This window comes from Carcharhinus amblyrhynchos, chromosome 8 (genome assembly GCF_965287045.1).
Source record: "Carcharhinus amblyrhynchos chromosome 8, sCarAmb.v2.hapA, whole genome shotgun sequence".
Lineage (NCBI taxonomy): Eukaryota > Metazoa > Chordata > Chondrichthyes > Carcharhiniformes > Carcharhinidae > Carcharhinus > Carcharhinus amblyrhynchos.
The window spans coordinates 88,158,737-88,173,337 of NC_137331.1; the positions used below are offsets into that span (position 1 = coordinate 88,158,737).

Consider the following 14,601-nt stretch of genomic DNA (forward strand, 5'->3'; position numbering starts at 1 on the left):
TCCCAACTTTGCAAAACCCGTCCACCATTTACATGGCACAAGTCAGGAATGTGATGGAATACTATCAACTTGTCTGAATGAGTGCAGTCCCAACAACACTTGAAGCTCAACACCATTCAGGACAAAACAGTTCATTTGATTGCCAACCATTTACAACATCTACCACCCAACCCTTTGCCAGAGGCATGCAGTAGCAGCAGTGTGTACATTGACAAGTTGCACTGCAGCAACTCAAGAAGCCTTCTTTAAACAGCACCTTCCAAACCCACAACCACTACCACCTAGAGGAACAAGGGCAGCAAACTATCCAACATTCCTGTTTGTGGTGGCTGGCAGTTATGTGTAACGACCACAATACTTTGTGAGCCAGATTTTGCAAAGAAGAAAATACCGCTTTTGTGTTAGATGATGCAGTTGTCCTCGGACAAGTTGGGGGGGTGTGGGAGGGGGTGCTTTGAAGCAGCATTGGCACTCCTTTCGAGCATAGCAGCAGCCATTACAGTGTAGGCTTACTTGGCCCTGGAATACGTCCGATTTCAGGTTGTCTTTTTTTATTTCATTCATTTTTATGGATGTGAGTGTTGCTGGCTAGTGCAGTATTTATTGCCCATCCCCAGTTGCCCTTGAGAAGGTAGTGGTCAGCTGCCTTCTTAAATTGCTGCAGTTCCTGAAGTGTAGGTATACCCACAATGCCGTTAGGGAGGGAATTCCAAGATTTCGACCTAGCAACAGTGAAGAAATGACAATTTATTTCCAAGTCAAGATAGTGAGGAAATTGGAATGGAACGTCTAGGTGGTGGTGTTGCCAAGCATCTGCTGCTCTTGTCCTTCTAGATGCTAGTGGTTGTGGGTTTGGAAGGTGCTGCCTAAGGAACCTTCATAAGTTCTTGCAGTGCATCTTGTAAATGGTACACACTGCTGCCACTGTTCATTGGTGGAGGGATTGAATGTTTGTGGTAGCAATTAAGTGGGCTGCCCTGTCCTGGATTGTGTTGATGTTTTCGAGTGCTGTTGGAGTTGCACTCACCCAAGCAGGTGGAGAATATTCCATCAGACTCCTGACTTGTGTCTTGTAGATCGTGAACAGATCTTGGAGATGGGTTGTTTGCCAGAGGATTTCTAGTCTTTAACCTGCTCTTGTGGCCAAAGTATATAGAGCTAATCTGGCTCAGTTTCTAGTCAAGGGTATTCCTGGGATATTGATAGTGGGGGTTTCTGTAATGGTAATGCCATTGAATGTCAAGGAGCAATGGTTAAATCCTCTTTTTTTTTTGGAGGTGGCCATTGCCTGGCACTTGTGCGGCATGAATGTTACTTGCCACTTGTCAGCCCAAATCTGGATATTACCCAAATCTTGCTGCCTTTGGATGTGAACTGCTTCAGAATCTGAAGAGTTGTAAGTGGTGCTGAAAATTGTGCAGTCATCTGCAAACATCCCCATTTCTGACTTAATGAAGGAAGGGAGTCTTTGCTGAAGCAACCAAAGATGATTGGATGTAGGACAGTACCCTGAGGAACTCCTGCAGTGATGTTCTGGAGCTGAGACTTCTCCCCCAGATTCCCATTGACTTGATTTGCTAGGGCTCCTTGATGTTTAGCTGTTTTGTCTGTTTGAACCAAGACTGTATTGAGGTCAGGAGCTAGTTACCCTGGCGGATCCCAAATGGGGCATCCATGAGCAAGTTATTACTTGATAGTACTGTTGATGACCCTCTTCCATCACTTTGCTGATCAGGATTAGATTTATGGGGTGCCAATTGGCTGGGTTGGATTTGTCCTGTTTCTTATGTAGAGGACATAGCTGTGCTATTTTCTACATTGTGGGGTAGGTGCCAGTTTTGTAGCTGTACTGGAACAGCTTGGCTAAGGGGACAGCAAGTTCTGGCACACCAGTCTTCAGGACTATTGTCAGAGTCCATAACATTTGCAGTATCCAATACCTCCAACCGTTTCTTGATTTCATGGAGAGTGAATGGAATTAGCTTAGACTAGCATCCATGATGCTGGGGACCTCTGGAAAAGGCCGAGATGGTTCATCCACTCTTGCAGCTGAAAGTTGTTGTTAATGTTTCAGCCTTTTGTGTAGATGTGCTCTTCCTCCAGTGAGTTGTTTAGTTGTTCACCACCATTCACAGCTGGATGTGACAGGACTATAGATTTTGAATCTGATCCATTGTTTGTAGAACTGCTTAGCTCTATTACTGCTTATGCTGTTTGGCACACTAGTAGTCCACTGTCACTTCATTTTTAGGTATGCCTGCTATTACCCCTAGTATGCCCTTCTGCACTGTTCACTGAACCAGGGTGAATCCTCTGGCTTAGTGGTAATGATAGAGTGGGGGATGTGCCAGGTCAGGAGGTTACAGATCGTGGTTAAGTACAAATCTATCACCTGATAGATGCCCAGTTGAGTTGCTAGTTCTGTTCAAAGTCTGTCCCGTCCAGCACAGTAGTAGTGACACACAACATGGATGGTATCCTCCGTGTGAAGATCTCCACAAGAACTGTGTGATGGTCACTCCTACAGATAGATGTGTCTGTGGTAGCAGGTTAATGAGGATAAGGTCAAGTATGTTTCTCCCACTAATTGGTTCCCACACCATCTGACTTGATTTATTACGGTTTCTTGCGTGCTTTACGGACAAAGCATACTGGTCGTACAGAAGGAAACGAAAGTGTGCAGAATGTAGTGTTACATTTATAGCTAGGATGCAGAGAAAGATCAACTTAATGCAAGGTAGGTCCATTCAAAAGTCTGATGGCAGCAGGAAAGAAGCTGTTCTTGAGTCAGCTGGTACGTGACCTCAGACTTTTGTATCTCCTGACAGGTGGAAGAAAGAATGCCTAAGGTGTGCAGGGTCCTTAATTATGCTAGCTGTTTTGTTAGACAGAAGGAAATGTAGACTGAGTCGATGGATGGGAGGCTGGTTTGCATGATAGATTGGACTACATTCATGATCTTTTGTAGTTCCTTGCAGTCTTGGGCAGAGCAGGAGCCATGAAAGCTGTGATACAACCAGAAAGAATACTTTCTATGGTGCATCTGCAAAAGTTGGTGAGAGTCATAGCTAACATGCCAAATTTCCTTAGTCTTGTGAGAAAATAGAAGTGGGCCTTTTTAACTGTGTTGTCATCATGGGGTGAGCAGGACAGGTTGTTGGCGATCTGGACACCTAAAATCTTGAAGCTCTCATCCTTTCTACTTTGTCCCATTGACACAGACAGGGGCATGTTCTCCTCTGTTTCCTGAAGTCAATGACAAGCTCCTTTTGTTTTGTTAACATTGAGGGGAGAGATTATTGTCGCTGCACCAGTTCACCAGATTCTCTATCAGTCTCAATCTAGCAGCTATACCTTTTAAGACTGGCCCAGCTCAGTCTGTGTTGGTACTACCGAGCCACTCTTGGAAATAACATAACCAGGAGCAGGAGTAGACCATCTGGCCTCTCGAGCCTGCTCCACCATTCAGTAAAGATCATGACTGATCTTTTTGTGGACTCAGCTCCACTTACCCACCTGCTCACCATAACCTTTGATTCCTTTACTGTTCAAAAATTTGTTTATCCTTGCCTTAAACATTCCACAAGGTAGCCTCAACTATTTCACTGGGCAGGGAATTCCACAGATTCACAACCCTTTGTGTGAAGTTTCTTCTCAACTCAGTCCTAAATTTGCTCCCCCTTATTTTGAGGCCACGCCTCCTAGTTCTAGATTCACCTGCCAACGGAAACAACGTCCCTGCTACCTTGTGTTCCGTTCATAATCATGTGTTTCCATAAGATCTCCCCTCATTCTTCTAAATTCCAATAAATATAGCCCCAGTCTACTCAATCTCGCCTCATAAGCCAACCCTCTCAACTCGGGAATCAACCTAGTGAATCTCCGTTGCACCCATCCAGTGCTAGTATATCTTTTCTCACGTAAGGAGACCAAAACTGTACACAGTAGTCCAGGTGTGGCCTTACCAGCACAGTATGCAGCTGCAACATAACCTGTTTTTAAACTCCATCCCTCTAGCAATGAAGGACAAAATTCCATCTGCCTTAATTACCTGCTGCACCTGCTGACCAATTTCTTGTGATTCTTGTACAAGGTTCTTCTGCACAGCAGTGTGCTGCAATTTTTTACCATTTAAATAATAGTCCATTTTGCTGTTATTCCTTCCAAAATGGATAACCTCACATATACCAACATTGAACTCCATCTGCCAGACCTTCATCCACTCACTTAGATTATCTGTATTCCTTTACAGACTTTCAGCATCCTCTGCACACTTTGCTCTGCCACTCAACTTGGTGTCATTTGCGAATTTGGTCCCCAACTCCAAATCATCGATGTAAATCGTAAACAATTGCAGTCCCAACACTGATCTGAGGCACACCACTAGTCACTGATTGCCAACCAAAAACAACACCCATTTACCCCTGCTCTTTGCTTTCTGTCAGTTAACCAATCCTCTACCCATGCTCTTTCATGAACCCAATTATATATCCAGATGTCTATTTCTTCTTTGATAGATTTAAGCATTTTCCCTACTACAGAAGTTAAGCTAACTGGCCTATAGTTACCCGCCTTTTGTCTACCTCCTTTTTTAAACAGTGGGGTCACATTTGGGACATTTAAGTCCCCCTCCCCACCAGAGTACATTCTGCCACCCTCAGCACATCCTCCAAGTGGTGTTCAACATGGAGTACTGATTCATCAGCAGGGGTGGGGAGGAGACAGTATGTCATAAACAGCAGCAGATTTTCTTGCCTGTGTTTAACTTGGTGCTATGACACTTCACGGTGTTCAGTGTTGATATCGAGAACTCCCAGGGCAATTCCCTCCTGACTATTCCTCTGTGCCGTCACCTCTGCTGGGTCTGTCCTGCGAGAAGCAGGAGCTTGACAGCCCTGACCCTATAATATGGTTACGGATGTCCAAACTGTTTGTATATTTCACGTTGTTCATGTTTACTTTCAGATGACTTTTATTCATCTTAAACAAATCCAGAGTCTTTTTAACACAACAAGCTACCTATCAGCCTCCTTTGTATTCCCTCACCCAGGAACTGATGTCTTGGTGCTCACCGATTTCTGATTGAAACAACAGTTTCATCACTATGTTTAGCAGAATTCAAACACAGACATTTTAAACTTGAAGATTTTTTTAACCAATGAAGCTAGAAATAGTCACTTGTAGTCCAGAGTGACCGACACAAAGAGACATGCTGTTGCAGCTTTTCACCTTGCATTCATCAGTTTGCATCCATCCCAATGACTACAAGTTTAAAAAGCTTAGACAGCATATCTCTTTTTGCTTAGCCAGAATCAGGAAATGTGCTGCATCATATTATAGTAGTGTGTACTCATCTACTATACATTAAATATGGTGGCATTTTTGTTTTGTGTCATACAGCCAACAGAATGTGCAAGACTCTGATCACAAAATGCAGGATTGATTTGAATCAAAAACAGGCATCGATCAATGTTACTCACTCGAATTGCAAGGTTTAGACATAAATTATGTCAGTTGTATTGATGTCCATAATTGTGGTAATCTAAGTGCTGGCATGGTATTAATTTAGCTTAAAAAAAATCAGTTTAGGAGCAGCATAGCCTACTGCTCCTAATTTGCATGCATGTTCTTGCAAACTGCCACTTAAGAGCCTTGCATCTGACTGTCTAATCCCATCTCCTTTAAATAAGCATGTTCCCTTTGCATTACTTTCATATCACTCCTGCCCTGTCCTGATTCCATTTATCCCAGATAGACTTTCTTTTGTCATTATTCCTACCCCATCTGTTCCAATATAATTTCAACTCCACTTACCCTCATTCTGTCTTTTGCTGTTGTTCCCTCTTTCCTAATCCAATTTAATTTTCTGATTGTTAAAGCACCTTCTCAGCATTGTGGGTCAAACAAATTGACTGCTAAATAATTTTGAAAAAGCAGTGGCATCCACAAATTTGCATAAAAATAAATGGCTAAGCAAGGATTATGTTACCTTTTGTATAGCACGTGTTTCATTGTGCTTGGTGGTGTATGGCACTTTTGTTTGCATGCATTATTGGGAGCCATGGGTGGGTAGCACATGCATGTACTTACCACTGACTTAGAGTAAAGGATTAATAGCATATTGTAACAAGTACTGTAGCTGCAAAACAATTTATTAAAGAGTAAATATATTATCTTAATTGACAAGCTAGTATTGCCAAGAAAAGTTCCTTAAAGAAACAGTTCCAGAAACTAAACAGCATTAGAGTAGGAAATCTAAGTAGATAGGTGCAAGACATTTGTGATTGATATTTCTCCCTTCCCTTCAAGCAGTCAGGTTCAATCTCCAGACAGCAAATTTGGCTGCATTATTATCCAGGCACATAACAGGGAAGCTGGATTAGTGCCCATTCTTCCACAGCATATTATCAATTATTCAGGTGCTGAACCCTGATAAATTACCATTTGCTTTTCGTTGTCCTAAGAATAACAGCATAGTACGTTCAGTTGTTGCTAATTGATACTAATGCCTTAGTATGCTGAAAATGTTCAGTTCCTAATATCCAAGTGTCAGTTAGCTATATAACAGAGCAACTGGTCAAACTTAAAAAAATCTTTGGGCTGGAAGTTTTAAACAAAGAATAGGACATCAGGCACAGTACCACCTATTTACTATACATCATTTTTATACTGCTGATCTATAGAGAATAGGGAAGAGTGCAAAATGAAAGTATCGTATTTACATTCAGCTGATCCAGTAGTTATTAAAGGATATCATCAGCACATTCCCAAGTTTCTACAATTACAACATGCAAAAAGGACTGCATTTATTTGACTTTATTCTATTTGGTTTTAAATGATAATTCCACACTGATATCTGCTGTAGCAAAATGTTTGGATGAAATAGTTTAAGAATTATGGACCCGTTCAGTCACCTATAATCTTGAGCACTTTTCTTGTTGTAAATGTATTTTATAAGAATCTGCAATTCAGTCTATGGTAAAATTTAAAAACCAGCATGAATTAGTTTTGAGAATGCAAGCTTGTGAGTCAGTACATATCTGTATGAGGCACAATGTATTGAATGGAAGATGGTATGCTGCCACAATCATAAATGAAATTTTGTACGGCACCTCTTTCAGTTCATGATCTTAATTATGAAAATGAAATCAAAAAGCACTTGCCTTTTTTAATGATCCATTTTATTAAAATTTCAATACTGCTATAAAAGAACAACATCTTCCAAATTTCTTCAACGAAAATATCCACTTTTCTTGAAACTAAATCTCACAACCAGAAATTACTGGAGTCAAATATTGGTCCTTCAGTGTCACAAACTCCACTAGAATCTTTCACACAACTTCATCCTCTTGAGGGCAAAAATCTTTTTACTTGTTCACAGATAAAGAAAGCGTGCAAAAATCTCCCTTTAGCGTGTAAAGGATCGCACGTGTCTACCCCTTCCACTGCTTCCTCCACTGAACTTTCCCCTTGAACTGCCGCCTCCCCATGATGGTCCTGCTCCTCGACCTCTTGACGTACGATCACGGGGACTCTGGCGGTATCCTGAAATACAAAGTGCAAAACACCAGGAAAATGTCAAGTTTTGGTTGCAAAGTAAGGATACAAAAGCAAATCCCAGGTATTAAAATACAAGAAAATGTTTTTCAAACACTTTAGTCATTCAACTATCATTTCAATAAATTATAATTTATTGTAATTATTCTTAAGGAACCCAATTTCCAGTGAAACAAAAGCAAAATGCTGGAAATATTCAACATATTTAACAGCATCTATAGAGAGAGAAAAACAACAAATGATTTAGATTGATGATCTTGATTAGAAAGATGTGCAGTTTAGGTGCATTAGCCATGGTAAAGGCACCAGGTTACAGAGATAGGATTTGGACCTGAGTAAGATGTTCTGCTGAAGATGTAGACGCGATGGGCTGAATCATAGAATAGAATCCCTACAGCACAAAAGGTGGCCATTCGGTCCATCAAGCATGCACCAACAACAATCCCACCCAGGCCCTATCCCCATAAATCCACATATTTACTCTGTTGATCCCCCTGACACTAAGGGGCAATTTAGCATGACTAATCAACCTAACTGGCACATTTTTGGAGTGTAGAAGGAAACCCAAGCAGTTATCCAAGGCTGGAATTGAACCAGGGTCCCTGGCGCTGCAAAGCAGCACTTCGCCACCCCAATGGTTTCCTTGTGCACTGTAGGGATCCAAGATAAGCATTGGGTTGGACTTTCATCCTGTAGGTGGGTAGTGACAGACAAATTTCCTGGCCCAATGTGCCCACCTCAGAAGAATGTGCCTATCAAGGCAGGTTTTCATTCTGGGAAGTAGGTCTTCATTTGGAGTTGGACTAGCCGTCCCCAGAAACAGCTCAACAACAACCACGGAGGTTGCCAAGTGCTGAAATCTCAGACCAAGATGGGCTATGTCCCAATTATAAGAACAACAAGGTTCTCTAGCCCTCATACACTGCCTCTTGCCCCACCCCACAACCATAAACAGACACAAACATCTCCCATAATGCATCCTGCCAACTCCCTCTACCCACCCCTTGGCCCATCATACCAACCTGTGCCCCTTTATGATCCCCAAAGCTTCCTCATACTCTCAATGCCAAGCTGTATCCTTCCTTCCAACCCCAATAACCCCTCATAGCCTCCATGCCATCCATTGCACCTCCATGTCCACTCACCATACAGAATCAAGGAACCCTATAGTAACAATGGCATGTGTGGAAAAACTTTAAAGAACATTATTCATTGATAACTTTCTGAGTAAAAACTGCTTTTACTGCAGCCCTATAGATGTATCAATCATCCAGACCTTTAAGATGTTAACTGCTAAAATTACAAACACTTAGCACCTCTGACAATTAATGGATGTCTGAGCTCTCAGCCAAGCCTCATTATGCTTTCTTGGCATGTGGGTCTGGAAGACCACTGGGGATGGATGGAAGGACATAGATTGGCATAGACTTTTAAAGTTACCTTTCAAAAGATTCCCTCATCCAGATGACACCTCTGAAGAGCGTTGAACCACAAGTCCTTGGAAAGCTAGCCCAACTCCACAAAAATTGCAGAGAGCTAGGTGATGCCTATTCTACTAATGGAGCCAGGTTCAAGTACAAGGAGTGGCTTGGGATCCACACACTTTTCCTGCACTTATGAAAACTGGAGGCACCGGGAATCCAGGAATCAGATCCTGCCCATCATTTTTACAGAGTCTTCCCAACTCTGTAAAACTCCAACCCATTAACTTTGTTCTCCACGGATGCTCTTAGACCCCAGTATTTTTGTAATTGTTGTTTTTATTCCATTTTTGCGAGAGAAGGATTGAGCATCATATTTCCTTTAAGCCTACTGCATCTATGTCTTATACTATCTCCTCCCAGCAACCTTAAAAATATCCATCTGGGATAGAAATACAAATATTCCAATCAAAGCACATGGAATTTGCCTGTGATAAACATGAAATAATCAGTATAAGGGACGTTCTAGTCATTTTTCCTCTTATGGAGAAAATAAAACAGATTCAAACTAGAATCAGGTAAATAAAGAACAAAAGGCACCAAGTGTAACCATTAGAATCACACATTTACTTAAGATTAGAAAGTCTGATGCTGTGGTGCAGTATCACCAACTAACACTTAACAACTAATTATCTAATGGGGGGGGGGGGTGGGGTTGACAGAAACATTCAGAACCAAGTGGAACTTTAATCCAAAATTACCAGAAAGTTATCTTTGCAGATACTGCATTGGTACATACTTATGAAAAATACATTTTCTGACCAAAACTTGTGTGTCCAAGACAGCATTATCCTGCCTGATGAGATAAGCAGAATATCAGTTCTAACTACTTTTTTATTGCTATTTCCTAGTTTTCACATTAATAATGGTTCACATGCAGGTGCTTTCTTGTGAAGTCCATATCAATCCAGTAGAAATGATCATCTTTGATCATTACTGATTAAACACTTCTACAATTGCAGAATAGGTTAATAATTATTCTCCTGAACTTTTAATTCATTTTAAAATGTTCTATTATTTGGTACTATCCAATCAGTATTTAGTGATGTGCCTGTCATCACAAAATAGCCACTTTTCCAAACCAATCACAATCTCCTTTATATTCTCAAGACATTTAAATAAGAAATATACCAGATTACATTCACTGTGAAAAAAAACTCAAACCTCTACTGAGCAAAAGATGTTCGACTTGAAATCTGAGTTATTTGACTTCCCCATTTACCTGATCATGAGATTCTTCTTCCTAAATCTATCCATATTAAGACTATAAAGTAAGCTGTAAGAACTGCAGGTAGATTTTCAGTAGCCTTACCTGTTGAAGGCTGTCTCGATGGCAGCCCTTTGTTAAAGTTGCTTTGACCACCTCGATTTTCGCTGTATGTTCCACGGGGACTATTCTGGACACTCCAGCTTGAGCCACGCCCTCCTTCACGACGGCTGTAATTTCCTACAGTAAAAATACATTTCTTCAAAAAGGGCCCCAGAAATAACTAATAAACACAAAATGTATTAGCAGAATAAACATAAATTACAGCTGAAAAGAGTTGCCTCAATCTCTAACGTATTTAAATATTTTGTAATGAATATACCTTCACCATGCAATCATTAAACACAGACATAGCGAGCTTCCCAAGGAGTGGGGAAATGGCACATGTTTAGAAGGTCAAGAAAGCCACAAGAAGACAAACAGCTATGCACAGAGGAGTGGGAGAATGATTTACAAGCCAAACCATAGCATGCTTCCCACTACTATCCTGGGTAAGTAGAGCTGCAGTGGGCACCCTTCCCAACAAAAGGATGCCATCTTTTCTGTTGCATATCCTTGACTTTTGTTAACTGTTAAATACTGTGCAAACAGATATAAATATGAAATGTAGTATTGTAGTACCCCATTCATCCAGACTGTTTGCTGCATAAAAAGGGCTTGAAATACCACCGCACAAATGAAATTCTGTAGAAATGAAAGGGACTTTAAAAAAATTGCTTATTCATCAAAAAGCACAATTGTGATACTGTTAAAATTAAATTCACAAAATAATCTGCAGATGAAACATTTAGCTGCAGTGAAACTTATTCTTGCAGCAAGATGGCCAGTTTTGATTCTTTCATTTTATAGCCAAATGCATGAGATTTAAGCTGTATTTGTAGCTGACTGGAGATTGGGAATTAGTTTATTTATGGGACACAATTTTGCTAGTGGAAGTAAGTGACCATGAATATATTATATTTTCATGTCGCCATATGCTTTGTTTTGCTTTTTGATAAAATATAATAGTTGCTCACTTAATTCGTTAATCATTTCAACATCTTGAATGTACATCTACATTAATCATTTTATGAAATGGTGAAATTTAAACTCAAAATGAGATCTGAAAAACAGTAAACTATTAAGAAATACACAGTTAACAAAAGGTACTGTGTAGACTTAAAGCTTGACAACTTTGCAGTATTTAAATAAATTCATTTGCCTAAATAACAGCAAACATATTTAATATTTACAATTTCTTCCCAATTTTCTCCCTTCCTCTCATGAAGGCACAAACTCATCTAAATGGCCTCCTTCAAGTCTGAACCTTGACCGCACGTTTCAAAAGCCTATTCAACCGCAAGTAACTCCATAGCTGGCCTGATCATGTTCTCAACTAATATCTACACATATTTATGATTCTACAGAGATTATTAGAAGCAATGAGAAACAAAAGGAATAGGTGATTTTAATCCCCTCCTCTTTAGTCCAGAGGCATTCAGGTTACTTGTTGTACCTGGTATAGTTATCTCAATCTATCTGTACCATAAGTCAAACCCAGGTCTTTATGATAATGTCTTCACTCACAATGCCATCAGCAGAGCTCCAAGTACTTAATATTTTACATAGTTACTTTTAGTTTATTTTTAAAAGTACATTTGTCTGTCTCTGTTGACAATGCTGTTAATATTAAATTATTTCTCATGTTTGGGGTGAGGTACTACTGATGTACACCTATTGTTAAATTATTTGAGTGAGAGAGAGAAAACAGTTATAGCAAATAAGCTAATTAAAGAATGGGTAACAATCAGACATGTTAGAAATTCTGAAAAAGTCAAAGAAACCAACTTGCAAGAAGTTCGTTAATCAGGCTGGTTCAAGGCAGTTAATAACATGTGCATCAAGTGAGTAGAATGAATGCTTTTGTAGGATTGTATTCAGAAGAAAGTGAAAGCCAGCTGAAAACTAGAGACGGGATAATGGGTTTAGATCATTCTAATTTATACTCTAGATCATTGCCTTAGGGTCAAGTGAGAATGATGAATGATAAATTGTATTAGAAAGAAATGCAGCATCAAAAAGCACATTATGAAAAATAGAATTTCATGACAGTTTTAATTGTGATTCGTAAAGTTTAGAAAGTCAGTGATGAGGGTGGTGGGGGATTCACTATTAGAATTACTATTCATAAAGTTAGTTGTTAGGGGACAAAAGCAGCTTTTCAGAATTTGAGAGATATGGGATGGACAGTAAACCAATCACGTACAGAAATAAACAAAACAGTTCACGGAAAGAAATGATTACTTTAGGCACAATATTCCTCCTCATTGTTATAGATGAGAAAATTATCTTATTTAGCTGTTCTCCATAATATTAGGAGGGGTTGGTCGCTGGCAAAGAGAAGCATAATTCAGGCTGTATTCATCCACTAATGTACACATCAATTTGTAGCTAATTAGAATAGTTAGATGGTTGTTTTTGACTGGCGTAGACATGATAGGCCGAAGGCAATGATGGATGAAGCAGGCTTACACGTGCAACTGGTCTCTAAAGCAACTTTTAACTTTTAGTATCGTATTCATTTTGGATTCTTCTGCTGCAAGTTGGTTAATTTGTTTCTGCTCAACGGCAGGTTTATCCAAACTGTTAAGCACAGTGAACTCTGCAGATATATATGGAGCTTAAATGAATGTTTTATACAAGATGGAATGCAGATCATGATTTTCATGCATCTTGAGCCAGTGCTATATTTGTATGATTGAGTCCTGTCCTGCTTCGTAACACAATTGTGCTGTTAGTTTATGTTGCCCTAGCAACACAATTCAGTCAATTATACCACTGGAAGCTGAAGTCAAAACACATAGCAAGTGTTGCAAGGAGGATCTCATAACCTCTACATTTGGTTTCAGCTTCAACTGCTCCTTGTGGAAAAACGTTCCAAACTTTACCAACTCTTAAAAAAATCTCTGAACTGCTCCCCTGATCTTAGTGAAAATTCTAATTGTGATTACCCCACCACCCTTATCGCTCACTTCCCAAACTAGGTGGACTAGGAAAAGGTTATCTGAACACTTCAGATGTTGGGGAAAAAAAATGCTGAATCAAATTTTATAATAATCTTTATTCCAGTAGAAATAATCCCATTATTGCACCTCTCTCCTCATAACTATAGTTTCTCATCTCTGGTATCAAAGTTTTACAGCATAAAAAGAGACCTTTAGGCCCATCACGTTTGCACTAGCATCTAACACCAATCTATTATAATCCCCATTTTTCAGCACTTGGTATATAGTCTGATATGTTATTGTTTCAAGTGCTCATCTAAATGATTCTTAAATGTTGTGAAGGTTCCTACCTCCACCACCCTTTCAGGCAATGAGTTCCAAATTTGCACCTTCTGGGGAAAAAAAGCTTTTCCTTAAATCCCCTCTAAGTCTCCTGTTCCTTACTTTATATATATGCCCTGGATTATTGACTCTTCTTCAAAGGAGGAAAGTTTCTTCCCATTTACCTTATCCATGTCTTTCATAATCTTGATAAGGTCCCCCCCTTCAGCCTTCTAGAGTCATAGAGGTCTACAGCACAGAGAGGGCTCTTTGGGCCAGTATGGCAGGAACTGCCACCTAATTATCATAATCCCATTTTCCGGCACTTGGTCTACAGCCTTATATGCCTTGGCATCACAAGTGCACATCTAAATACTCAAGTGTCACAAGAGTCTCTGCCTCCACCACCCTTTCAGGCAATGAAATCCAAACTCCCTCCATAGTCTGAGCAATAAAGATTTTCCTAACATCCCCTCACCTTAAATCTATGCCTCTTGATCATTGATTCCCTCCATCTAGAGGAAAAGTTTCTTCCTGTCTACTCTATTTATGCCCCTCATAATTTTATACATCTCACGTCCGTCCTTCTGCTCCATGGAAAACAATCCCAGTCTATCCAATCCCTCTTCATGACTAAAACTCTCTAACCCAGGCAACATCCTGGTAAATTTCCTCTGTACTCTTTCCAGTATTATCACAAGCTTTCTATGATGTAAATTCCAGAACTGCACACAATATTCTAAGCTGTGATGAATGCCTAACCAACATTTTATACAGTCCCAGCATAACCTCCCTGCTCTTAAGCTCTGTGATTCAGCTAACAAAGGCAAGTATACCATATAACTTCTTAACCACTTTATCTACCTGTCCTACCACCCTAAGGACCAGTGAATATGCACATCAAGGTCCCTTTGATTCTCAGTGCTCCCAGGATCCTGCCATTCATCATGTATTCCCTTGTCTTGTTTAGCCTGTCCAAGCACATTACCTC

General features: G+C 40.1%; 1 protein-coding gene across 3 annotated transcripts in view; it reads right to left on the bottom strand.

Moving 5' to 3' along the window:
* Window positions 1–123: 123 nt before the first annotated feature.
* Window positions 124–14,601, bottom strand: part of virma (vir like m6A methyltransferase associated) — a 111,850-nt gene continuing 97,372 nt past the window's right edge. For 2 of the 3 annotated variants that reach the window (XM_080194419.1, XM_080194420.1), the window contains exons 24-26: window positions 10,927–10,989; window positions 10,351–10,485; window positions 124–7,545 (exon numbers count right to left, since the gene is read on the bottom strand). In XM_080194419.1, coding sequence (XP_080050545.1) covers window positions 7,409–7,545; window positions 10,351–10,485; window positions 10,927–10,989 — 335 coding nt within the window. In that variant the 3' untranslated portion in view covers window positions 124–7,408. The remainder of the gene's footprint in view (window positions 7,546–10,350; window positions 10,486–10,926; window positions 10,990–14,601) is intronic. The other variant, XM_080194421.1, reaches the window with a different exon arrangement.